Here is a 27,343-nt window from a genome sequence, read left to right as displayed (position 1 = left end):
CATACCATAACCTCACCGTCACCATGGGGCACACTGTTCACCACGTTGACATCAGCAAACCGTTCGCCCAAACGACGCCATACACATGGTTTGCGGTTGTCAGGCCGGTTGGACGTACTGCCAAATTCTCTAAAACGACACTGGAGGCAGCTTATGGTAGAGAAATGAACATTAAATTATCTGGCAACATCTCTGATGGACATTCCTGCAGTCACCATGCCAATTGCGCACTCCCTCAAAAGTTGAGACATCTGTGGCATTGTGTTGTGTGACAAAACTGCACGTTTTAGAGTGTCCTTTTATTGTCACCAGCACAAGGTGCACCTGTGTAACAATCATACTGTGTAATCAACTTTTTGATGTGCCACACTTGTCAGGTGGATGGATTATCTTGGCAAAGGAGAAATGATTATTAACAGGAGATGAAAACAAAAGTTGTGGACAACATTAGAGAGAAATAAGCTTTTTGTGCATATTGGAACATTTCTGGGATCTTTTATTTCAGCTCATAAAGCATGGGACCAACACTTTACATGTTGCGTTTATATTTTTGTTTAGTATATATCAGTTTTATATTATTTTATTCATAATTTGACTTTGCTCATAAACGCAGCCAAAGACTCAGTGCCCTAGGATGTTTATGCATTGCTTCATTCAAGTCTCAGAGGCAAGTTGTAGGAGTGGGCGAGCATGTAACAACCTTCCAATTCCCGTTGATCCTTTAATCTTAAACAACATTCTTTAGTTTAGTTTAATAATTCGACCATTTAAAAAGACAAGCACACATAACTTAAAAGCCATGCATGCACATTAAGTTTAATTTTTTTTTTTTTTTTACAGGGACAGTGCACATTAATCAATGTTTCAGCACACGCAGAGCAACAGAACAAAAAGCAACAAGACAAAATTCATAACATCTGAATAAAATGAATAAAAACATTGAGGATGACACACAATAAAGTCTGGGACTTGAGACAAGTTGGCTAGACAAGATCAAACACAGTATGGCAGTGAAATAATCAAACAAAAATGTGATCCTGTGATCAAGTATCAGATAATGTGGTACGTGTATGATGATGGGAAAAAGGCAACCACCCCCCACAAAACCACCTGAATTGATGCATGGTGAAGTCATACACCTACACACAAATGCTTGGTTAAAATAGGCTTTTTTTCCTGCACAATGTGATATTCACTTCACACACATTGTCTACTTGTCGAACCCCATCTGAACCCAAGATGAGCTTTTTATTACACCGTTGATTGTTAACAATGTACTTGCAAACAAACACTGTAAAGCTTTCAAACATTATGTAGAGCTTTACTCTGGGCAAGAAAAAGGTTCAGCACATGGTAAGGATGGAATGGAGAGGGAAGGAATCGTCGCTGAGATCAGAGATGAATCTTATGGTGCCTGAGAAATTATTTTTCACCCAGATGTAAGTGTTGCCCGGCACCAGTTCAGGGAAGCTGCAGTGGTCGGGTAATGTGACGTAGTGAGGGGAAGGCACGGCGCTGACATGGCCACGCGAGGCCAGCATGTACATGGCGTTCACCATCACGATGGACCGCTTATTGATCTTCATGGACACACTCTCCACTGTCCCTACCAGAACTGAGACACACACACACACACACACACACACACTTTAGATAAGCGTTGTGAAACCACTGTACATCCAGGAGTCAAAGAAGATTCTAGTGCTTCCCACTGTTCTTACTAAAGATCAAAGTAGTGAGTAATGTTTCCTGTCATCTTGTGCTTCAAACTGGAGGCCTTACTTCTGCTGTGACACAGGACTTCAGTCTTCAGATCCCCCAGTGGTAGAAGTCTGGGTCCTGAGGATAATGAACAACAGTCTAATCAAATGGACAGAGACAGACTCCAGGCAGGGACACATCAGAAGACTTCCCCTTTATCTTATATGAACTAGATATATAATTAAATATTCATATCACTTGTCTGACTTGTAGGTTGGTCTTTCAGAGACCTTTCGGAGATAAACAGACGCAACTCAAGCTGTGGCATAAATCACGGATCGATTGTATCCTGTTCCCACTGACCTGGAATCACGTTATTGGTGGTGTTGTGTGGTTCAGGCCTTGGGTGCAGGACCCCGGCGCAGCAAGACCACAGGGAGGCATTGGGATAGCGGTGCCCACAGCAGGTGAACCCTGGCTGGGTAGGGTAGAGCAGGTCTAGCCCTTGGGCAGAACAGCAGGTCTGGGTGGAGCCGGCCTCCATCAGGACACTCCCACAGCACTGGGCCTCACCTGGGAGCCTGTCCTGAACCTGCAGGTTGTACAGAGTCCCTGCACAGCACTTCATCTGTCCACTGCTGGGGTCGTAGGCCTTCCCTCCGCAGCAGGAAACATTTCTCAACCTGTGGTGTCTTTGAAGAGAAAAAATACTTTACTTCACAAAACCAAGAGAACATCATCTCATAATTTGGTGTCTTTCTTTAATGCTATTGTGCTGTCCTGTTGGGTGATCACCATATGTACTGATCATTAAAAATGTTATGGATTTGTTACAATTTTTTTTTGTATTTTATTTTTTCCCTTTTTTCTTCCCAATTTCGTGGTATCCAATTGGTAGTTACAGTCTTATCTCATCGCTGCAACTGCCGTACGGACTCAGGAGAGGCTAAGGTCGAGAGCCATGCGTCCTCCGAAAACACAACCCAATGAAGCCACACTGCTTCTTGACACAATGCCCACTTAACCCGGAAACTGAGCAATCAGAGGAGAAGGTCCTTGGTCAGCGAGGTGACCAAGAACCCGATGGTCGCTCTGACAGACCTCCAGAGTTCCTCTGTGGAGATGGGAGAACCTTCCTGAAGGACAACCATCTATGCAGCACTCCACCAATCAGGCTTTTATGCTAGAGTGGCCAGACGGAAGCCACTCCTCAGTAAAAAGCATATGAAAGCCTGCTTGGAGTTTGCCAAAAGGCACCTAAAGGACTCTGACCATGAGAAACAAGATCCTCTGGTCTGATGAAACTAAGAACTCTTTGGCCTGAATGCCAAGCACCACGTCTGGTGGAAACCTGGCACCATCCCTACGGTGAAGCATGGTGGCGGCAGCATCATGCTGTGGGGATGTTTTTCAGAGGCAGGGGCTGGGAGACTAGTCAGGATTGAGGGAAAGATGAACGGAGCAAAGTACAGAGAGATCATTGATGAAAACCTGCTTCAGAGAGGTTTACTTTATCCTTTTGGTATACCTTCCAACCTTCCAACATTTTCCTGTCCTGCTAAGCATTCAAAATGTATCAACTGCTTTTGGGTGTCAGGGAAAATGAATGGAGTAAAAAGTACATCATTTTCTTTAGGAATGTAGTGAAGTAAAAGTCTAAGTTGTCAAAAATATAAATAGTAAAGTAAAGTACAGATACTCAAAAAAACTACTTAAGTAGTACTTTCAAGTATTTTTACTTAAGTTCTTTACACCACCGGAAATAAGGCCATGCTCATAAAAATAAAAAAAATCATCCCCTCTAATAGTAAACGGCACCTACTGCCACCGGATTCAGCCACAGAGTCAAAAGGAAAATTGATTGAAGTGCGTTACTCACAACTGCACTCACAGACTTCTCTCTTGATTCATGGCCAAAGTATTGAGTAATGGCATCTGTATAAATTCAGACTGCCATGCAACTTCACAGGAACCGCGCTACAGGTCGTGACCCACAAGCACAAGCCAAACAACAGGACTAGTTAGACAAAAACCACTACCTACTGTGTGACCCCTTTCCTGGAAACCCAAAAGCAGACATACCACCTCTCCAGTCTGGCTGTCTAACTGTCTGAATACCACTGGCTGGAAAAAGTGAAGTGAAGGAAAGAAAGGGAGGATACCCTTAGACCTGTGGCTTCTGCGGTTGACACCCTGTTGAAATATGTCTGGGAGGCAGTAGTTTGGAAGACATGGTGCATTCCATTAAGAATTATCCAACATCTGAGGTAGTGGGTATGTTATTTTATCAGAATTGCATCCATCAATGTCTCTCAGACATAAACATACAAAGATGCACACCCAGTCTCAGACAGTGGGTGGGAAAATATTTTACACAGTTAGTTATAGTACAAGCACGCACGCACAAACTTTCAAGACATTGCATCAACAATTTGGGCTCCCGAGTGGCGCAGCGGTCTAAGGCACTGCATCTCAGTGCTAGAAGCGTCACTACAGACCCCGGTTCGATTCCAGGCTGAATCACAACCGGCCGTGATTGGGAGTCCCATAGGGCGGCGCACAATTGGCCCAGCGTCGTCCAGGTTTGGCCAGGGTAGGCCATCATTGCAAATAAGTATTTGTTCTTAACTGACTTGCCTAGTTAAATATAAATAAAAACACTTAGACAGGGAGGCTGGATACATTCTGCTGAAGATGAAGTGATCTAATTATTAGCCCTTAGGCACTCTGAACTGTGCTTGCAGACAGTGATAACCCCACATATTTGGGATAAACTACCTGACTAGGTTCAACTATCTACAGTTTCCACACTACAGTGCAACTCACTTGCGTCCGTTGCAGCAGATTTCATTCCGAGGGTAGTATGTCTCCTCCCCACAGCAGTGTTTGCCTGGATCGTTCAGATGAACTCGTGAGCCACACACCATCTCACGGGATGGCAGATACAAGTGGCCACCTGGGGAGCACTGGTACCCATCCTCCACCACATGGTGCAAGGTCTGGTTACAGCACAGCACCCCTCGGTCCTCTACACCATACGGAGTTGTACCGCAGCACTGGGAGAGAGACACACCAGTCAGCACGGTAACAACACACACACACAACATGAATAACAGACATGGGTATGTGCATGCCACAATCACAAAAGTTCACATGCTATAAAAGAGAGTCTAACTTTCTTACCAGGGGACCTGTGCACTCATCCTCTACCAACAGAGTGCTAAGCGTTAGAAAAGAGACCTCTAGTTATCCGTCGTCTGACACACTCTCACACAAAAGAGGAGCTGCTCTACTCTCAACTGGTTGCAGGGTGGGGCTTACAGAACTAAATGTACTGTCAGAACTGACATGGTACCGCATAGAGCCCAAGTAAAGCAAACACCATATATAGTTATTGTTACTGGTAAATCACGGGGCAGATTTTCTCCTTGATAGACAGCACTTTAGAACATTGGCAATGAGTATGGGACACCCACTTCCCAATGGGGCCCTGTCTAAACATTCTGAGTGGACTTAAATCGGTCTGTTGAAAACTTATAGTGTCAGCCTTGTCTTACATTGCCACTTTTAGATATTTCGGCCATTTTAGACAGGTACTTTACCTGCATTGTCTTTATGCCTCGACCAACAACAACTCAACAGGTAGATGGATGATTAAGCTGTTTTACTTGACTTTGACTGACATGAGGAGAACTGAACCTAATGTAGTGGAGGAGGATCAGTGAACTAGGCTTTAGCTGTAGGCCTTAGATCTACTGGACTCACCAGGTTTACTCCAAGCACCTTATTGGACACCTTCCCGCAACAGCAAGTTTTGATGTCTGGATTGTACACCTTAGAGCCACAGCTAGCACTATGGTAGTGACCTGGGCAGACAGATGGGAAGGAGGGAGGACCGTGATGTTCAAGAAAGGGAGATCATGAACTAATTTGTAATTACCCAACACAATCAATTACCCAACACAATCTACATTGTTTCCAGCAGGAAGATGCGAGGAAGATGCCAGGAAGATGCGAAACAATGTACTGTTGCTTAAGAGGGCCACATGAAAGAGGTTCTGGTTGTTATATGCAGTGATGTAAAGTACTTAACCTTGTGTAGTCTTAACATTCTGAATACTCCCCTTGTCCTAAGGGTAAAAAATGACCCGCTTTCACTAAACCCCTAAAATAAGGCAGCCTAATTAAATTTTAAACCCCAAATCTAACACACCTGTCATAATTGTTTTCTTTACTAAAGTAGAGGTTTATTATTATTATTTCTAAAGTTACTGCATAGGTGTAAACATTTTATTTTAGCAAGACATAGCACTTGTATAGCCTAAGAAAGTAGCAGAAATGTGCAGAAAGAAGTTTTGAATGCATTTTATTGAAGGGAAACAATAACAGTCTTGAACCTTTTTGGCAACATCGTGATATATTATTATATACTGTACAATGAGGAATTCAACTACAAAATACTAGTCTTCTCCCATTTTTTGAACCATTGCCCCCCACCCACAAGGTGTATAAACAACAGCAATAAATAAGAATAAAATAAGATAATAGATACAAAACAAATACGTGAACATAAAGAACATAAATCAAACAAGTCTAATTAGCACATGTAGGACAGTATGCAAGTGTGTGTGCATGGACTTTACAGATGTATTTCTCACATGTGCAGCACATAGTATTTGTTTTACAGTTTCCTCCTCTTGCCTGCCCCAGCTGCAGACTCAGGTGGATCAGGACAAGATTCAGCCCCCTGAACAGCTTTCACAAGCGCTGCAGAGGCTGCTGTACGGGGGAGGCGCTCCCTTCTTTGAATGTGTGGGGTTACAAGTACCTTTCCCAGCTGCTCCAGGAACATCCTCATGTTCCACTTATCAGGAATCCAGGTAGGGTTTATCTTGTTCCATATCATGAAGGCATTGTATGAGGACACATCAGTGATGTTATGGAAGATGACCAGGAGCCATCGGGCTGTCATCGTCCTGCAGCTGTAAGTTCCAAACACCTCCAGGTTGTCCACACCTCCTTTGTTGTGGTTGTAGTCCAGGATGATGGCTGGGTTCCTGTCCTCACGAGCACTGATCTCAGCCGTTTTGTGCAGTGTGCTCAGGAGGAGCACATTCTTGTTACTCTTTGGGAGGTAAGAAACTAGAGTGGTGGTGAAGGCAAACTTTTATGAGGCCTTTCTCCCCCTTGTTGCGAGGAGTGCAGGGGGGAGCTCAGGCTGGTTCTTTCTAATTGTGCCCACCATGGTGATCTTCCTCTTCAGGAGCTGCTGTCTGAGTTAAGAGGTGAAGAAATTGTCACGTGACATTGTGCCCCCTCAGCCCATCAACCCGCATCCCCTGGTTCTTCTCCGGGTCTCCACTAGTCGGCTTCCCTGTGTAGACTTGCATCTTCCAAGAGTAGCTGGATTGTGCATCACAGGGCCATCCATATCTTGATGCCATACTTTGCTGGCTTGCTGGGCATATACTGCCGGAAAGGACAGCAACCTTTTTACAAAAGAGATTACTATCAGTAATTAGTATCAGTGTCACAGAGAACAATCACATAAATCAATTATATTACAGAAATACATAATAAAATGAACTGTGAAAATCACTTACATTTTTATTTTCATCTGTAATGTACCTCTGAATGGAACCAGTTGCTCATAAACCGTTACTTCAGGCCCAGGGTTGTAGAGGTATGGCAGACGCTCCACCCACTTCTCCCAGACCTCTCTTACGGTCGCCAGTTTGTCTCTCACACATCTTGCAGGTCTTCAAATCGTAGCATTCTTGAGAAAGTGTGAAATACTTTCAGTGGCATCATGGCACGGAAAATCACCCTTCCACTCTCTGCATCCCAGAGACGACATGTAGCCTCGCCTCGGGACCTATACACACTCGCTAAGATTAACAGCCCTATGTAGGCATGCAGGTCAATCTCATCCATCCTTTTACAGTTCCATATTTACGGAAACCTTCCAAATTTGTCATCTCCAGGATAATCTTTTCAATGGCTCGTGTGATGAACATGTAGAATGTTGAGGCGATGTCCTGGCCAAGGGCAACTGCATGTCTTGTGGGCCCGGGGTTCATCCTTATGACATTGTGTGCTGCCATCCTTCTCTGGTTGTCATATGGTGACAAGGACCATGTTACTTTGCTGTTCTTTGACAAAAATGTCTCTCTTTCAGCTTGGGGTATTTCTTCTTCATCTGAAGGTGATGCATCGTGCTCTGGGTTGTATTCTTCCCCATCTTCTTCTTCTTCATCTAAAGGTGATGCATCGTGCTCTGGGTTGTATTCTTCCCCATCTTCTTCTTCATCTGAAGGTGATGCATCGTGCTCTGGGTTGTATTCTTCCCCATCTTCTTCTTCATCTGAAGGTGATGCATCGTGCTCTGGGTTGTATTCTTCCCCATCTTCTTCTTCATCTGAAGGTGATGCATCGTGCTCTGGGTTGTATTCTTCCCCATCTTCTTCTTCATCTGAAGGTGATGCATCGTGCTCTGGGTTGTATTCTTCCCCATCTTCTTCTTCATCTGAAGGTGATGCATCGTGCTCTGGGTTGTATTCTTCCCCATCTTCTTCTTCATCTGAAGGTGATGCATCGTGCTCTGGTTGTATTCTTCCCCATCTTCTTCTTCATCTGAAGGTGATGCATCGTGCTCTGGGTTGTATTCTTCCCCATCTTCTTCTTCATCTGAAGGTGATGCATCGTGCTCTGGGTTGTAATTCTTCCCCATCTTCTTCTTCATCTGAAGGTGATGCATCGTGCTCTGGTTGTATTCTTCCCCATCTTCTTCTTCATCTGAAGGTGATGCATCGTGCTCTGGTTGTATTCTTCCCCATCTTCTTCAGATACCTCCTCCTCTTCTAAATCTTTGTTCTCTTGTTCCTCCTGGACATCTGAAAAAATCTGATCTACGACCTGTTGGACACTGAAATATGCACTCATGGCTTCACCAAAGAGAGAACTGGGGGGGCTGTCATCTGCAGCACCTTTATAGCCTCTGACTGCATTCCCCATTAGTAAACAATGCTTTCAATAATTGTTTATTTTGTCTGAAATGTTGTCTATTTTGTCTGACATTGTTTTAATTTTGTCTGTGAACTTGAGTCGTGTGTTTCTTGTTTTAGCTTTGTCTGAGTTCAATCAGTAGTGTGTGTGTGTATGTGTGTGTGTGTGTGTCTTTGTGGTAAATTATTTTATAACTGCCGGGTCAAAAATGACCCTAAGACGATCTTTGTACCCGGTGGTGTACAAATTTAATGGAAATATGAGCAAAGGCAATGTTTCACTTTTTCTAATGTTGGGGTCACTCTTGGAAAAGTCATAAAATTTCAAGTTGAAAAAAAACATCATTTAGGGGGTTTTCTCTGCTGTTAAACAGAGTGGTCATTTTTTACCCTTAAGACAACACAAGGTTTAAGTTAAAATACTTTAAACTACTACTTAAGTTGTATTGGGGGGGCATCTGTACTGTACTATTCATATTTTGGACAACTTTTTCTTCACTACATTGCGAAAGATAATAATGTACTTTCTGACACCCAAAAGTACTCGTTACATTTTGATTGCTTAGCAGGACAGGAAAATGGTCCAATTCACACTCTTAACAAGAGAACATCTCTGGTCATCCCTACTGCCTCTGATCTGGCGGACTCACTAAATACACATGCTTCGTTTGTAAATGATGTCTGAGTGTTGAAGTGTGCCCCATGCTTTCCATAAATAAAAAACAAGAAAATGGTATCATCTGGTTTGCTTAATATAAGGAATCTGAAATTATTTGTACTTTTACTTTTGATAGTTTAGTATATTTTAGCAATTACATTTAATTTTGATACTTAAGTATATTTAAAACCAAAATACTTTTAGACTTTTAGTCAAGTAGTATTTTACTGGGTGACTTTCACTTTTACTTGAGTCATTTTCTATTAAGGTATCTTTACTTTTACTCAAGTATGGGTACTTTTCCCATCACTGGTTATATGTGACCTATGTAGCCCAGTAATCTCCTCCTATTAACTCTGTACATGAATGGCGCTGATGCGTTGGTAGTACCCATCTCGGTAACGACCATGTTTTAATTTTTTTTAAATTGACTTTCATTTATTCTGGGGAGCCCAATTGAGACCAGCATCTCATTTGCAATGGTGCCCTGAGAACAAACATTCCATCAACACAGAAGATACAAACTAGTCAGCTATGAATACGAGGTCGAGGTCCAGTCGATCTTCTGATACAAGACGCAGTGATGAATATTGAAACTGTAACCTGTAATAAAGCGAAGGACGCTATGGTAGATGACATCCAATGGTATAAGAGTAGCAGCTGCTGAATTTTGATAAATGGTGACACCATAGTCAAGAACTGTCCGGAAAATTGACTGCACAATGTCATGACTGTCCTGTGAGGATCCAAATAGGTCAGATCAGCTTTGCACTAAATAACGCCAACCAGACCCTCTCTCACCCATTTAGGGTGAAAAGTATACACTCTACAGTGGGGCAAAAAAGTATTTAGTCAGCCACCAATTGTGCAAGTTCTCCCACTTAAAAAGATGAGAGAGGCCTTTTCATCATAGGTGCACTTCAACTATGACAGACAAAATGAGAAAAAAAATACAGAAAATCACATTGTAGGATTTTTAATTAATTTATTTGCAAATTATGGTGGAAAATAAGTATTTGGTCAATAACAAAAGTTTCTCAATACTTTGTTATATACCCTTTTTTTGGCAATGACAGAGGTCAAACGTTTTCTGTAAGTCTTCACAAGGTTTTCACACACTGTTGCTGGTATTTTGGCCCATTCCTCCATGCAGATCTCCTCTAGAGCAGTGGGGGGCTGTTGCTGGGCAACACAGACTTTCAACTCCCTCCAAAGATTTTCTATGGGGTTGAGATCTGGAGACTGTCTAGGCCACTCCAGGACCTTGGAATGCTTCTTACGAAGCCACTCCTTCGTTGCCTGGGTGGTGTGTTTGGGATCATTGTCATGCTGAAAGACCCAGCCACATTATCTTCAATGCCCTTGCTGATGGAAGGAGGTTTTCACTCAAAATCTCACGATACATGGCCCCATTCATTCTTTCCTTTACACAAATCAGTCGTCCTGGTCCCTTTGCAGAAAAACAGCCCCAAAACATGATGTTTCCACCCCCATGCTTCACAGTAGGTATGGTGTTCTTTGGATGCAACTCAGCATTCTTTGTCCTCCAAACACGACGAGTTGAGTTTACCAAAAAGTTATATTTTGGTTTCATCTGACCATATGACATTCTCCCAATCTTCTTCTGGATCATCTAAATGCTCTCTAGCAAACTTCAGACCGGCCTGGACATGTACTGGCTTAAGCAGGGGGACACGTCTGGCACTGCAGGATTTGAGTCCCTGGCGGCGTAGTGTGTTACTGATGGTAGGCTTTGTTACTTTGGTCCCAGCTCTCTGCAGGTCATTCACTAGGTCCCCCCGTGTGGTTCTGGGATTTTTGCTCACCGTTCTTGTGATCATTTTGACCCCACGGGGTGAGATCTTGCGTGGAGCCCCAGATCGAGGGAGATTATCAGTGGTCTTGTATGTCTTCCATTTCCTAATAATTGCTCCCACAGTTGATTTCTTCAAACCAAGCTGCTTACCTATTGCAGATTCAGTCTTCCCAGCCTGGTGCAGGTCTACAATTTTGTTTCTGGTGTCCTTTGACAGCTCTTTGGTCTTGGCCATAGTGGAGTTTGGAGTGTGACTGTTTGAGGTTGTGGACAGGTGTCTTTTATTCTGATAACAAGTTCAAACAGGTGCCATTAATACAGGTAACAAGTGGAGGACAGAGGAACCTCTTAAAGAAGATGTTACAGGTCTGTGAGAGCCAGAAATCTTGCTTGTTTGTAGGTGACCAAATACTTATTTTCCACAATAATTTGCAATTCATAAAAAATCCTACAATGTGATTTTCTGGATTTTTTTTCTCATTTTGTCTGTCATAGTTGAAGTGTACCTATGATGAAAATTACAGGCCTCTCTCATCTTTTTAAGTGGGAGAACTTGCACAATTGGCGGCTGACTAAATACTTTTTTGCCCCACTGTATATGTGTGAGGTCCATCCGATGCATTGTGTATGAAATCTGAAATATTATGAAAGTGTTTTGGTTAAGAGAGGGATGGGATTTTAGAAACATTTTTCTATAAGAGGACATTTTTCTATAACTGTGCACAGTAAGTAGTCACCTCCCCCTTGAGTGAGGTCAGAGAGCATGTCAGCCTGCCGGAACCGCCCCTTTCCTGCAAACTGTATAAATTATTGATTAAGAAATTAACATACTAGAGAGACGTAGAGCTGCAGCTCACGTTTAAAGTGGATTCAAAACGTTTAATCTCAACACGAGGTAGGGACAATAAAGTCACCTCCTGGACAATCACTGGTACGGCTGATTAGCTGTCTGAAGTAAAGTATCTAGAAAGCGAATTGAAGTGGAACCATTCTACTACTCTTCTCAAACCCCCGTGGTACGCTACTCTCATCACCCCACTGGGAACCATCGACACGGCTGGCTAGCCTACCTTCAAAGAAGCATCTTTCAGAGCGAATTGAAGGAGAATAAACTTGTAGTTCTGTTCAGGACTACACGACAAGTCACAGGATACCGGACGACTGCAAAGGAGAACAGTAGAAGATGGGTGAGGGCCCCTTTTGGACAATCAGAGCCTTACAAGCATGGAGCAAAAAGGCCCAACGGACCCCCTTTCCAAAAAGGTCCGGTTAGGAGGGATACACGGCAAACCAAGGCATTTACACGTAAATACATTCATTATTTCTTACTCCAAGCAGACAGTGGTTCGTGTGCAAATTATAAGTGAGAGTAACCTGTTTTAGAGAAATGTAATCATCGAATATTGTAAGAGCTTTCATTGTCTGCTTATATGCTCCCTTTATTTATCTTACGGTTCTGACTTGGTGTACAGGGAGAACACTGTAAGAATGGCCCATGTTCTGAATTCTGTCACTGTGCATTTCAAAAGTGCTAAACAAATTGTTATATTGACTACGTCCGTCCTAGCTCGCTCATTAATGTCTTAATCGAACGCCATACTTACGCCATAGTTTGTGGATCTCAATTGTCATTAGAAACCACATTTAAGCAAGTCAGCCATATCAGCTATGTTTCTTTTAAAGGCAGTAAATGAGGCTAAATCTTATCGCTGCCAGACAAGGCTCCGCTGATAGCCAGGTGTAGCAGTGGTAAGATGTTGAGGCTGCTGTTGGGACAGCTTTATGTAGGCCGTTTGTGGGCACCGTGCTGTCTTACCTGGAGTATGGCTGAGTGTTCCATCACAGCAGGTCTGGTCATGTGAGTAACTTTGTCCCTGGAGAGATGTAGGGTTCACACAGCAACGTTCTGTTATTGGGTTAAAGCAGGCACTTTGACCACAAGGCTTCTCCCCAGGCATACTGCATGTGGAGAAAGACACACACACAGACACACACACACACAATTAGATGCATAATAAACATGTACATAAAGACACACATAAACAAACCATAAACATAATTATATGTACACAAATACACATGCTCAAGCTCAGTTACTCTTTTATTTATTTTTTAAATAATCCATAAGCATGTTTTTAATCATTCCACCCCTCTCAGACAAAAGGTTGACAGTTAAAGGTTGAGGTTTTCATAATATCAATGTGCTTGCCGGCAGACCATTCCAATGTCTCGGGCCAAGACCAAGAGCCTAAACCCACAAGGAAAATAAAACTATTTGTAACACCTACAAAGAACCTTCAGAAAAGCTGACATGTTTAAAATATATATATATATATTGCATCATTTAAAACAGGTGTCATTCCCATTGTGGCTTTGACCCAAAAGGACCACTTATGATTTTATAACCTGAATGTAAATGAAATGGTTGAATTGAACATTGAATAAAGAAAGTTAGACATGAGGTTCAGTGTATGGTTGAAGGGAAAAGGAAACCTTACCAGTTTGGAGAACTCTGAGCAATTGTTTTGTTCTGAAAAATAGAAAGAACAAAATACACACAAAGATGACAAACCATCATAATATGAAGTTTCATTACAACCATACAAAACGAGTAGGTTGCCTTTTACTAACATTAAACATTGTCCTTTCAGATGAGATATTTCTTAACGTTCAGTTTTTCACTGATATTTGCTTCATGTACAAGTAAAGGCATTGTGGTAGGAAAAGGTTCACAAAAAAAAAGAGAGGCATGGCATAGGCTGTCACAAATCCCTGGCCATAGAGAGGCTTTTATTCTCTATTTTGGTTAGGACAGGGTGTGACTGGGGTGGGCTTTCTAGTTTCTTTATTTCTATGTTTTCTATTTCTTTGTGTTTGGCCGGGTGTGGTTCTCAATCAGAGGCAGCTGTCTATCGTTGTCTCTGATTGAGAATCATACTTAGGCAGCTTTTTCCCCACCTGTGTTTTGTGGGTAGTTATTTTCTGTTTTGTGTTTCTGCACCTGACAGAGCTGTTCGTTGTCGTTTTGCACTTTGTTATTTTGTTTCAGTGGTCAAGTGTTTTGAAAATAAATCATGAACACGTAGCACGCTGCGCTTTGGTCCTCTTCTTCAGACGAGCGTGACATAGGCTAGACATAACATCAAACAAAACAGCCTCCCCACCCTCCCCAGCTGAGGGACGGGGCTGGAGAAATGTAATCACTCTCTAATTCATAGAAAGAATCAATGGGTACATATTATTCATTTAAATGTCCAAAAATGGATGTAGCAACTGCTGATTGCCCCTTTAAGGACTTTTAACACCCTTCCACATTACATAACCCCCCCCCCATATACTCAATATTACACATCCCCTTAATATCCAAAATACCTGAATATTGCACATCCCTATAACCTCCCTTTTATATTACACACTTGGTTACATTTCACTGTAGTTCACTATCGCATGTTCACTAATGAGTGAGTCCAAATGTAGGGTGATGATGGCGCCGACAGACATGGCAGCTCTGCTTCTAGCTCCTAAGCAACTTTGCAGTATTTCATTTTTTTGTGTGTTATTTCTTACATTATTAACCCAGAAGGGTTTTTGTGTTATTACATACAGCCGGAAATAACTTTTGGATATCAGAGCGGTAACTCACCAACATTATAACCAGAAATATGACTTTTACCCGAATTGGATCCTTTGTTCGTACACCCCAGGGCAATTAACTTATCCCAGAGGCTGCTCCAAGATGCCACCAGCGGAGAAGAGATATTTAGAGATATACTTCTAGTCCAGTGCGACCAGCCACCGCTTCCGAGTATTTTACTCACTACTGTTTAGTCCCTGGATAATAAAGTAGATGAGCTCAGGGCGAGGATCTCCTTCCAGAGAGACATCAGGGACTGTAACATACTCTGTTTCATGGAATCATGGCTCCTTCCAGATATACTGTCACCGTCCATACAGCCAGCTGGGTTCTCAGTACATCGCGCAGACAGGAATAAAGACCTCTCCTCGAAGATGAAAGGCGGTTGTTTATGTTTCATGATTAGCTAATCTTGGTGTGCTTGTGATAATGTACAGGAACTTAAGTCCTTTTGTTCTCCCAGCCTAGAATATCTCCCAATCAAATGTCCACCATATTACCTCCCAAGAGCATTCGCCGGTTATAGTCACAGCCATGTATATTCCCCCTCGAGCCGATACCATAACGGCCCTCACTGAACTTTGTGCAAAGTGGAAACCACATATCCTGAGGCCACATTTATTATTGGCAATTCAACGGCTCAGACATGAGACGTATGTGGCAGGGTCTACAGACAAGCACGGACTACAAAGGGAAAGCCAGGCACGTTGCGGACACCTACGTCTTGCTTCTGAACAAGCTAAACACCTTCATTGCCCACTTTGAGGATAACACAGTGCCACCAACGTGGTCCGCTTCCAAGGACTGTGGGCTCTCGTTCTTCGTGGCCGACGTGAGTAAGACATTTAGGAGTGTTAACTCTCGCAAGGTTGCCGGCCCAGACGGTATCCCTAGCCGTGTCCTCAGAGCATGTGCAGACCAGCTGGCTGGAGTGTTTACGGACATATTCAATCTCTCCCGATCCCAGTCTGCTGTCCCCACTTGCGTCAAGATGTTCACCATTGCTCCTGTACCCAAGAAAGCAAAGGTAACTGAACTAAGTTACTATTGCCCCGTAGCACTCACTTCTGTTATCATTAAGTATTTTGAGAGGCTAGTTAAGGATCATATCATCTCCACCTTACCTGACACCCTTGACCCACTTCAATTTGCATACCGCCCCAATAGATTCACAGATGATGCACTCACCATTGTACTGCACACTGCCCTTTCCCATCTGGACAAGAGGAATACAAGTGTAAGAACACTGTTCGTTGACTAAAGCTCAGCCTTCAACACCATAGTACCCTCCAAGCTCATCATTAAGCTCGGGGCCCTGGGTCTGAACCCCGCCCTTTGCAACTAGGTACTGGACTTCCTGACGGGCAGCCTCCAGGTGGTGAAGGTAGGAAACAATACCTCCACTACGCTGATCCTCAACACAGGGGCCCCACAAGGGTGCATGCTCAGCCCCCTCCTGCACTCTCAGTTCACCTATGACCCATTACACGATGGCGCCGGAGGAGAGGGCTGCCGTCTTATTGGCTCTTAACCAACCATGCTATTTTGTTTGTTTTTTCTCTTTGTTCGTAACTTGTTTTGTACATAATGTTGCTGCTACCGTCTCTTATGACCGAAAAGAGTTTCTGGACATCAGAACTGCGATTGCTCACCTCAAGCTGGACAAAGAGTTCTTCTTCAAAGAGTCGGCCGGGAGGGATATACTACTACAGACACCTGACCAGGCCCAGATCCCCGTGATTCGCTGGAGAAGGAAACAGAGATTTCACAGATGATGCAATCTCTATTGCACTCCACACTGCCCTTTCACACCTGGACAAAAGGTACTGTATGTGAAAATGCTATTCATTGACTACAGCTCAGCGTTCAACACCATAGTGCCCTCAAAGCTCATCACTAAGCTAAGGACCCTGGGACTAAACACCTCCCTCTGCAACTGGATCCTGTACTTCCTGATGGGCCGCCCCCAGGTGGTAAGGATAGGTAACAAGACATCTGCCATGCTGATCATCAACACGGGGCCCCTCGGGGTGTGTGCTCAGCTCCCTCCTGTACTTCCAGTTTACTCATGATGGCAAGGCCAGGCACGACTCCAACATCATCATTAAGTTTGCTGATGACACAACAGTGGCAGGCCTGATCACCGACAACAATGAGACAGCCTATAAGGAGGTGGTCAGAGACCTGACCATGTGGTGCAAGGGCAACAACCTCTCACTCAATGTGATCAAGACAAAGGAGATGATTGTGGACTACAGGAAAAGGAGGACCGAACATGTCCCCATTCTTGTCGACTGTGCTGTGGTGGAGCAGGTTGAGAGCTTCAAGTTCCTTGGCATCCACATCACCAACAAACTAACATTGTCCAAGCACACCAAGACAGTTGTGAAGAGGCAACGGCAAAAGCTATTCCCCCTTCAGGAGACTGAAAAGATTTGGCATGGGTCCTCAGATCCTCAAAACGTTTTACAGCTGCACCATCGAGAGCATCCTGACTGGTTGCATCACTGCCTGGTATGGCAACTGCTTGGCCTCTGACCGCAAGACTCTGTAGAGGGTAGTGCGTATGGCCTGGGACATCACCGGGGCAAAGCTTACAGCCATCCAGGACCTTTATACCAGGCGGTGTCAGAGGAAGACCCGAAAATGTGTCAAAGACTCCAGCCACCCTACTCATAGACTGTTTTCTCTGCTACCGCACGGCAAGCGTAACCGGTGCATCAAGTCTAGGTCCAAGAGCCTGCTAAATAGCTTCTACCCCGAAGCCATAAGACTCCTGAACAGCTAATCAAATGGCTACCCAGAATATTTGCATAGTTACTTTAATAACTTTACCTACTTGTACATATTACCTCGATCACCTCGACATTGGTGCCCCCGCAAATTGACATTGACTCTATACCAGTACCCCTGTATATATAACCCCGCTATTGTTATTTACCTCTGCTCTTTAATTATTTGTTATTCTTATCTCTTACTTAAAAATATTACAAAAGTCTTAAAACTGCATTGTTGTTTAAGGGCTTTTAAATAAGCATTTGACTGTAAAGTCTACAACTGTTGTATTTGACGCATGTGACAAATAACATTTGATTTGACTGTGTTGCCACACACTCAATCATCACGTTTGCAGATGACACAACAGTAGTAGGCCTGATTATGACGAGAGAGCCCACAGGGAGGAGGTGAGGGCCCTGGGAGAGTGGTGCCAGGAAAATAATCTCTACCTCAACGTCAACAAAATGAAGGAGCTGATCGTGGACGTCATGGAGAGCACGCCCCTATTCACATCAACGGGACCGCAGTGGAGAAAGTGAAAAGCTTCAAGTTCCTTGCTGTACACATCATTGACAATCTGAAATGGTCCACCCACACAGACAGTGTGGTGAAGATGGCTCAACAGCGCCTCTTCAACCTCAGGAGGCCAAAAATATCATGTTGTATAGCACACTGTATTACTTATACAACTAATATAAGGACAGGACATGAGACGGAGTAGAAATTAACGTGGACATGGTTTAATGCGTTTCACAGGAAGAACATTCCAAGCATTTTAATGTAGGTAAGCAAGGGGGTTACAGGTGCCCTAAAGGGACAAAACTAGAATATCAATACACAACATATTCCTCCCCTTTACCTTTGATGACTCATAAGGAAAAAGTAAATATTCACTGTTTTTCCTATTGTTTTCTTTTTAACATAAGTTCTCTTAATGTAAATAAATGAACTTTTCAGAATAACCTTTTCGAAACTAGGGAAAGAGGGTAGACTGCCTCACGTCCCAGACTTAACCCTGGGGTGTATTCTGCCCCAATGTCGGAAGTTAGTCTGAACTATATAGTCAACCTGTCAGGGGGTCGTCTTTCTCTTGCAGGGTAATGACGACGTACAGATGAGTCTACAGTCACATTGTCTCGGAGTCTTGTGATGATTTTAAAACTTGCTTCATCGTTTGGACAAACCTTTCAGCGAGGCCGTTCGTTGCAGGGTGATACGGCGCTGACTTGATGTGCTGAATTGCATATGCCATGAATGACCGGAACTCTTCAGCCACCAGTTGGGGGCCATTATCACGAACGAGTTGCGTTGGCAAGCCGAAGCGACTGAAGATTGACCGTAGCTCTTCGATGGTTCTCTCCGCTGAGGTGCTCTTCATCACTGTGACCTCAGGCCATTTGCTGTGTGCGTCAACTACGACTAAGAATATTACGATCCTCCAGTGGGCCTGCATAGTTTATGTGGACTTGCTGCCAAGGCTCTTCTGCTTCTAGCAAGCATCCAAACTGAACTGTGAGCTCGTTTCTCCTCACTAGGTAAGGTTATAGGCTGTCCGGCATCTGTCCTTCTCCACGAGTGACAATATCCACGACCTCAGGCATCACTGGATCAGTGTGGGTGAACTTTTTCACTTGGACAGACGTAACTTGGGCATTCGTCACTTCCTTGAAGTAGAAGATTTCAGCCTGGGAGTGCTCAGTGTGTGCAACAGGTAAGGGGAGCCTTGAGAGGCCTTCTGCACTGCAGTGCTGCTCAGACCTTCTGAACTTGATATCGTAGTGGTGAGCAGATAACAATGATGCCCATCGCTGCACGCAGCTGGCTGCAAGCGATGGAATGCCGGTGTGGGGACCAAAGATGGAGGTGAGGGGTCTTTGTTCCGTCAACAGTGTGAATCGTCGGCCAAACAGAAACTGATGAAATGTCTTAACTCCAAACACAATGGCGAGTGCTTCACGCTCTATCTGTGCATAATTGCTCTCGGCTTTACTTAAGGTCCGTGATGTGAAAGCAATTGGCCTTTCTTCACCTGATGGCATGATGTGTGAGACAACCGCGCCAAAGCCATAAGGCGATGCATCACATGCCAACTGTAATGGCAAGTTGGGGTTGAAGTGGGTTAGGGCCTCTGACTGAGCTAAGGCTGTTTTCACTTTCTTGAAGGCCTCCTCACATCTGTCTGTCCACTTCAACTGTTTGGTTTTGTTCAAAAGTTCATGCAGTGGCTTTAACATGTTAGCTAGGTTTGGCACAAACTTTGCGTAGTATGTTAGTAGTAGAATTCGGTATCATTGAACGCTGACAACCGACAAAGACTGACAACCGCCGAAACACCTATTCTATAACGACGTGAATTAATGTCACTCTGAACTATCCATTCTAACCACGGCAGAGAGAGAGAGAGGATGGACACTCTCCAACAGAAACAAGCTTTTCAACAGAGATCCCGATGACACGATGAGCATAAATATTTGGAAGCTAAAAATTACATTTAATATTTTCACCAATAATTTATATTCAAACATTTAAATTGAACAACAGTTCCATGTGAATCCGATAACTACAATGTGTAAACTTTCCACTGTAGAGTTTATGTCATCCAATCATTGATGACAATGTCTCAGATGACAACCAAACTTACATCATATTCATTAAGTACCAACGCATATGTTCAACTGGTCGGATTACCAAAATATGGTTCATTTCCCCCCCACCTTCTGATGTTCCCAGAATGTCTATTTAAAACGAGGGATTTTCAAATGTCACATCACTAGGGTAGAGAGAGGAAAAGGGGGGGAGAGGTATTTATGACCGTCATAAACCTACCCCCAGACCAACTTCATGACACTAGGCTGCGCAATAGATTAAATGTTGTTCCTCTCATAACAGTCAAAAATGTTGGCACAACAAATTCTGCTTTAATTCCATTTGCCAAAAAAAGTACTCAAAATGTTCTGTCTAAGAACTCCATTGTTCTCCAGATTCATCAAATGTTCCTGTATTCAAACCAATGCAGACATTTTCGGTTTATTTTTCTTTCTCACACTTTTCAGACAGTCCTTTACTCCCAGACCCTTTTTTTTACTCGTTGCTGTAACATCAAAAGCTAGCTAGCATTTGTTTGCGTCTTTCTACAGCTATTTTTTTTACGAATTTAAGTCAGACTTTCTGCAGAAGAAAATGAGCACAAACGTGAGAACGCTTCTTCCTCGTCACCAGTTTTGTTGTATAGCACACTGTATTACTAATACATCTAATACAAGGACAGGATATGAGACGGGAGTAGAAATTAATGTGGGCATTGTTTAATGCGTTTCACATGAAGAACATTCCAAGCATTTTAACGTAGGTAAGCAAGGGGGGTTACAGGTACCCTAAAGGGACAAAACTAGAATATCAATGCACAACAGATCACCAAGGCCGTCCCCTATCCGAGCCACGGCCTGTTCAACCCACTATCATCCAGAAGGCGAGCTCAGTACAGGTGCATCAAAGCTGGGAACGAGAGACTGAAAAACAGCTTCGATCTCAAGGCCCTCAGACTGTTAAATAGCCATCACTTGCCAGCTACCACCCAGTTACTCAACCCTGCACCTTAGACATGGAATCACTCGTCACTCCAGCAGGTGTATCTCACTGATCATCCCTAAAGCCAACACCTCATTTGGCCGCCTTTCGTTCCAGTACTCTGCTGCCTGTGACTGGAACGAATTGCAAAAATCGCTGAAGTTGGAGACTTTTATCTCCCTCACCAACTTCAAACATCAGCTATCTGAGCAGCTAACCGATCGCTGCTGCTGTACATAGTCTATTGGTAAATAGCCCACCCATTTTCACCTACCTCATCCCCATACTGTTTTTATTTATTTACTTGCTCTTTTGCACACCAATATCTCTACCTGTACATGACCATCTGATCATTTATCACTCCAGTGTTAATCTGCAAAATTGTAATTATTCGCCTACCTCCTCATGCCTTTTGCACACATTGTATATAGACTCCCCTTTGTTTTCTACTGTGTTATTGACTTGTTAATTGTTTATTCCATGTGTAACTCTGTGTTGTCTGCTCACACTGCTATGCTTTATCTTGGCCAGGTCGCAGTTGCAAATGAGAACGTGTTCTCAACTAGCCTACCTGGTTAAATAAAGGTGAAATAAATAAAAATAAAATGGAACACTAGTCACTTTAATAATGTTTATATACTGCTTTACTCATTTCATGGGTGTATACTGTATTCTAGTGTATTTTATTCAATGCCACTCAGACATTGCTTAATTCCATTCTTTTACTTTTAGATTTGTGTGCATTGTTGTGATACCACCTCACTGTTGGAGTTAGGAACACAAGCATTTTACTACACCCGCAATAACATCTGCTAAATATGTGTACGTGACCAATATATATTGATTTTGATTTGATGCCCCTAATGTTCTTATATGTTCAGAAGGTTCAGTGCGTATGGCACAAATATGTTTTGTACCTGAACAGTTTGCGCTGGGGGAGTACGTCGCAATTCCTGGATGGCACAGCAGCTTGCATTGAGAGGCTGAGGGTTTAATGGTTCAGTGATGTGTTGGCAGCAGCAGTGGCTTCGCGGATCAAACTGTTGGTCTCCACAGCACAGGTGGTGACGGGACATTTTGGTCAGGACCTTCCTTCCTTTATCGACATGTCCACAGCAGAGCTGGTGGTCTTTATTGTAAAGCTCTGTGGAACAGGTAATAAGGATTGATCAAGTGCTTTCAAGCGCTCAGTTCAAGTGTTACAAGGTTGACAATGTGAAAGTGAACAAAAGAGCCATGAGGTGCAGGTGGGAAATTAGGCTGTCACAAAGACTTAGCATGAGAGAATTGGGAAACATCTCACAAACAGCTTTCGGAGTAGACAGACCTCGATGGTAAAAACAGTAAAACAACAGCACCTGTTTTTATGGTTTTGGGAAGAATGAAAGAAAAACAACTACGTAATCGATGATGACAGCAAAGACGTCAATAGCTGTGATTAGACCTGATCTCGCTTACCTTTTCCACAACACTTGGAATGGGGTTGGGTCCTGGTTAGAATCTGTAAGTCACACTGGTTGAGTGGATCACAGGCCCTAGAGCCACAGCAATCTGACACCAGCTGGCTCACATGCGGAGTCAGCTGACCTGCAAGAAATGGTTGAATCACAGATAAACACATATCAAGCATATCAAAATTCATTAAAAATCCTACAATGTGATTTTCTGGATTTTTTTTCTTATTTTGTCTGTCATAGTTGAAGTGTACCTATGATGAAAATTACAGGCCTCTCTCATCTTTTTAAGTGGGAGAACTTGCTCATTAATGTCTTAATCGAAATTACGGGTTGCCTCTTATCCGCTTGTCGTCCCCTTACGCCATAGTTTGTGGATCTCAATTGTCATTACAAAGCACATTTAAGCAAGTCAGCCATATCAGCTATGTTTCTTTTAAAGGCAGTAAATGAGGCTAAATCTTATCGCTGCCAGACAAGGCTCCGCTGATAGCCAGGTGTAGCAGTGGTAAGATGTTGAGGCTGCTGTTGGGACAGCTTTATGTAGGCCATTTGTGGGCACCGTTATAGTGCAATTAATGTATTGTTTAGTGTTGTGTAGTGGCTTTGCTGGCATGCATCCCACTTCTTATTTTTTCCCCCACCAAGATTTACATGCTAAGATTGGCACTGCTCTCAGACTCAGACTCGCAAAGATGCACCCCTAGTCCGAAAGATAGGGAAAATATTTTCCACTGTTTATTATAGTGGAAACGCACACACACACAAACACACACACACACACACACTGCAGATAAGTAGTAAACCTTGTGCTGTCTTACCTGGAGTATGGCTGAGTGTTCCATCACAGCAGGTCTGGTCATGTGAGTAACTTTGTCCCTGGAGAGATGTAGGGTTCACACAGCAACGTTCTGTTATTGGGTTAAAGCAGGCACTTTGACCACAAGGCTTCTCCCCAGGCATACTGCATGTGGAGAAAGACACACACACAGACACACACACACACAATTAGATGCATAATAAACATGTACATAAAGACACACATAAACAAACCATAAACATAATTATATGTACACAAATACACATGCTCAAGCTCAGTTACTCTTTTATTTATTTTTTAAATAATCCATAAGCATGTTTTTAATCATTCCACCCCTCTCAGACAAAAGGTTGACAGTTAAAGGTTGAGGTTTTCATAATATCAATGTGCTTGCCGGCAGACCATTCCAATGTCTCGGGCCAAGACCAAGAGCCTAAACCCACAAGGAAAATAAAACTATTTGTAACACCTACAAAGAACCTTCAGAAAAGCTGACATGTTTAAAATATATATATATATATTGCATCATTTAAAACAGGTGTCATTCCCATTGTGGCTTTGACCCAAAAGGACCACTTATGATTTTATAACCTGAATGTAAATGAAATGGTTGAATTGAACATTGAATAAAGAAAGTTAGACATGAGGTTCAGTGTATGGTTGAAGGGAAAAGGAAACCTTACCAGTTTGGAGAACTCTGAGCAATTGTTTTGTTCTGAAAAATAGAAAGAACAAAATACACACAAAGATGACAAACCATCATAATATGAAGTTTCATTACAACCATACAAAACGAGTAGGTTGCCTTTTACTAACATTAAACATTGTCCTTTCAGATGAGATATTTCTTAACGTTCAGTTTTTCACTGATATTTGCTTCATGTACAAGTAAAGGCATTGTGGTAGGAAAAGGTTCACAAAAAAAAAGAGAGGCATGGCATAGGCTGTCACAAATCCCTGGCCATAGAGAGGCTTTTATTCTCTATTTTGGTTAGGACAGGGTGTGACTGGGGTGGGCTTTCTAGTTTCTTTATTTCTATGTTTTCTATTTCTTTGTGTTTGGCCGGGTGTGGTTCTCAATCAGAGGCAGCTGTCTATCGTTGTCTCTGATTGAGAATCATACTTAGGCAGCTTTTTCCCCACCTGTGTTTTGTGGGTAGTTATTTTCTGTTTTGTGTTTCTGCACCTGACAGAGCTGTTCGTTGTCGTTTTGCACTTTGTTATTTTGTTTCAGTGGTCAAGTGTTTTGAAAATAAATCATGAACACGTAGCACGCTGCGCTTTGGTCCTCTTCTTCAGACGAGCGTGACATAGGCTAGACATAACATCAAACAAAACAGCCTCCCCACCCTCCCCAGCTGAGGGACGGGGCTGGAGAAATGTAATCACTCTCTAATTCATAGAAAGAATCAATGGGTACATATTATTCATTTAAATGTCCAAAAATGGATGTAGCAACTGCTGATTGCCCCTTTAAGGACTTTTAACACCCTTCCACATTACATAACCCCCCCCCCATATACTCAATATTACACATCCCCTTAATATCCAAAATACCTGAATATTGCACATCCCTATAACCTCCCTTTTATATTACACACTTGGTTACATTTCACTGTAGTTCACTATCGCATGTTCACTAATGAGTGAGTCCAAATGTAGGGTGATGATGGCGCCGACAGACATGGCAGCTCTGCTTCTAGCTCCTAAGCAACTTTGCAGTATTTCATTTTTTTGTGTGTTATTTCTTACATTATTAACCCAGAAGGGTTTTTGTGTTATTACATACAGCCGGAAATAACTTTTGGATATCAGAGCGGTAACTCACCAACATTATAACCAGAAATATGACTTTTACCCGAATTGGATCCTTTGTTCGTACACCCCAGGGCAATTAACTTATCCCAGAGGCTGCTCCAAGATGCCACCAGCGGAGAAGAGATATTTAGAGATATACTTCTAGTCCAGTGCGACCAGCCACCGCTTCCGAGTATTTTACTCACTACTGTTTAGTCCCTGGATAATAAAGTAGATGAGCTCAGGCGAGGATCTCCTTCCAGAGAGACATCAGGGACTGTAACATACTCTGTTTCATGGAATCATGGCTCCTTCCAGATATACTGTCACCGTCCATACAGCCAGCTGGGTTCTCAGTACATCGCGCAGACAGGAATAAAGACCTCTCCTCGAAGATGAAAGGCGGTTGTTTATGTTTCATGATTAGCTAATCTTGGTGTGCTTGTGATAATGTACAGGAACTTAAGTCCTTTTGTTCTCCCAGCCTAGAATATCTCCCAATCAAATGTCCACCATATTACCTCCCAAGAGCATTCGCTTCGGTTATAGTCACAGCCATGTATATTCCCCCTCGAGCCGATACCATAACGGCCCTCACTGAACTTTGTGCAAAGTGGAAACCACATATCCTGAGGCCACATTTATTATTGGCAATTCAACGGCTCAGACATGAGACGTATGTGGCAGGGTCTACAGACAAGCACGGACTACAAAGGGAAAGCCAGGCACGTTGCGGACACCTACGTCTTGCTTCTGAACAAGCTAAACACCTTCATTGCCCACTTTGAGGATAACACAGTGCCACCAACGTGGTCCGCTTCCAAGGACTGTGGGCTCTCGTTCTTCGTGGCCGACGTGAGTAAGACATTTAGGAGTGTTAACTCTCGCAAGGTTGCCGGCCCAGACGGTATCCCTAGCCGTGTCCTCAGAGCATGTGCAGACCAGCTGGCTGGAGTGTTTACGGACATATTCAATCTCTCCCGATCCCAGTCTGCTGTCCCCACTTGCGTCAAGATGTTCACCATTGCTCCTGTACCCAAGAAAGCAAAGGTAACTGAACTAAGTTACTATTGCCCCGTAGCACTCACTTCTGTTATCATTAAGTATTTTGAGAGGCTAGTTAAGGATCATATCATCTCCACCTTACCTGACACCCTTGACCCACTTCAATTTGCATACCGCCCCAATAGATTCACAGATGATGCACTCACCATTGTACTGCACACTGCCCTTTCCCATCTGGACAAGAGGAATACAAGTGTAAGAACACTGTTCGTTGACTAAAGCTCAGCCTTCAACACCATAGTACCCTCCAAGCTCATCATTAAGCTCGGGGCCCTGGGTCTGAACCCCGCCCTTTGCAACTAGGTACTGGACTTCCTGACGGGCAGCCTCCAGGTGGTGAAGGTAGGAAACAATACCTCCACTACGCTGATCCTCAACACAGGGGCCCCACAAGGGTGCATGCTCAGCCCCCTCCTGCACTCTCAGTTCACCCATGACACGATGGCGCCGGAGGAGAGGGCTGCCGTCTTATTGGCTCTTAACCAACCATGCTATTTTGTTTGTTTTTTCTCTTTGTTCGTAACTTGTTTTGTACATAATGTTGCTGCTACCGTCTCTTATGACCGAAAAGAGTTTCTGGACATCAGAACTGCGATTGCTCACCTCAAGCTGGACAAAGAGTTCTTCTTCAAAGAGTCGGCCGGGAGGGATATACTACTACAGACACCTGACCAGGCCCAGATCCCCGTGATTCGCTGGAGAAGGAAACAGAGATTTTTCACTTGGGAGGATGATGCTAATCTCTGCCTTTCATCCTGTGAGCTGATGTTCAATCGCCACTGAAACATGTATGTCCTACCAGCGGGACAATAAAAACCTTTCACACATGACTGGACATTAAGAAAGGTCCCACAAATCCTAGACCTACTCCAATTTGTACCGCCCAAACAGATCCAAGAATGCTATTCACTGCCCTTTCACACCTGACTACTGTATGTGAGAAGCTCATTGACTACAGTTCAACACCATAGTGCCCTCAAAGCTCATCACTAAGCTAAGGACCCTGGGACTAAACACCTCCCTCTGCAACTGGATCCTGTACTTCCTGA

At 43.4% G+C, this 27,343-nt stretch overlaps 1 protein-coding gene across 2 annotated transcripts; it reads right to left on the bottom strand.

Annotated features, from left to right (window-relative positions):
* Positions 1-523: 523 nt before the first annotated feature.
* On the bottom strand, positions 524-26,986 carry LOC112265076 (galaxin). 2 transcript variants are annotated; one of them, XM_042295869.1, is made up of 12 exons: positions 26,898-26,986; positions 24,116-24,147; positions 23,434-23,576; positions 22,617-22,745; positions 22,076-22,302; positions 13,678-13,709; positions 12,996-13,138; positions 5,467-5,567; positions 4,528-4,757; positions 2,065-2,393; positions 1,783-1,839; positions 524-1,615 (listed from the first exon to the last, which is right to left on the bottom strand). In XM_042295869.1, the coding sequence occupies exons 3-12, from the start codon at positions 23,573-23,575 to the stop codon at positions 1,344-1,346; spliced, it is 1,662 nt and encodes a 553-aa protein (XP_042151803.1). In that variant the 5' UTR covers position 23,576; positions 24,116-24,147; positions 26,898-26,986; the 3' UTR covers positions 524-1,343. The 2 variants fall into 2 exon arrangements, with proteins under 2 accessions (XP_042151803.1, XP_042151804.1); XM_042295870.1 differs by having other exon boundaries at positions 1,437-1,615; positions 1,722-1,839.
* Between the last annotated feature and the right edge of the window lie 357 nt (positions 26,987-27,343).

Source organism: Oncorhynchus tshawytscha, linkage group LG13 (genome assembly GCF_018296145.1).
Source record: "Oncorhynchus tshawytscha isolate Ot180627B linkage group LG13, Otsh_v2.0, whole genome shotgun sequence".
Classification (NCBI taxonomy): domain Eukaryota; kingdom Metazoa; phylum Chordata; class Actinopteri; order Salmoniformes; family Salmonidae; genus Oncorhynchus; species Oncorhynchus tshawytscha.
Note: the sequence above shows the minus strand (reverse complement) of the source record. Positions and strands in the feature narration are given on the sequence as shown.

Bases quoted from the DNA above. Each gene is read 5' to 3' on its own strand.
- LOC112265076 (XM_042295869.1), bottom strand. From the start codon at position 23,575: ATGCCTGGGGAGAAGCCTTGTGGTCAAAGTGCCTGCTTTAACCCAATA. The intron at 22,303-22,616 runs GTAAGCGAGATC...CCTGTTCCACAG, and splicing joins TTCCAAGTGTTGTGGAAAAG to AGCTTTACAATAAAGACCAC. The intron at 5,568-12,995 runs GTAAGACAGCAC...CTGTCTGCCCAG, and splicing joins AACACTCAGCCATACTCCAG to GTCACTACCATAGTGCTAGC.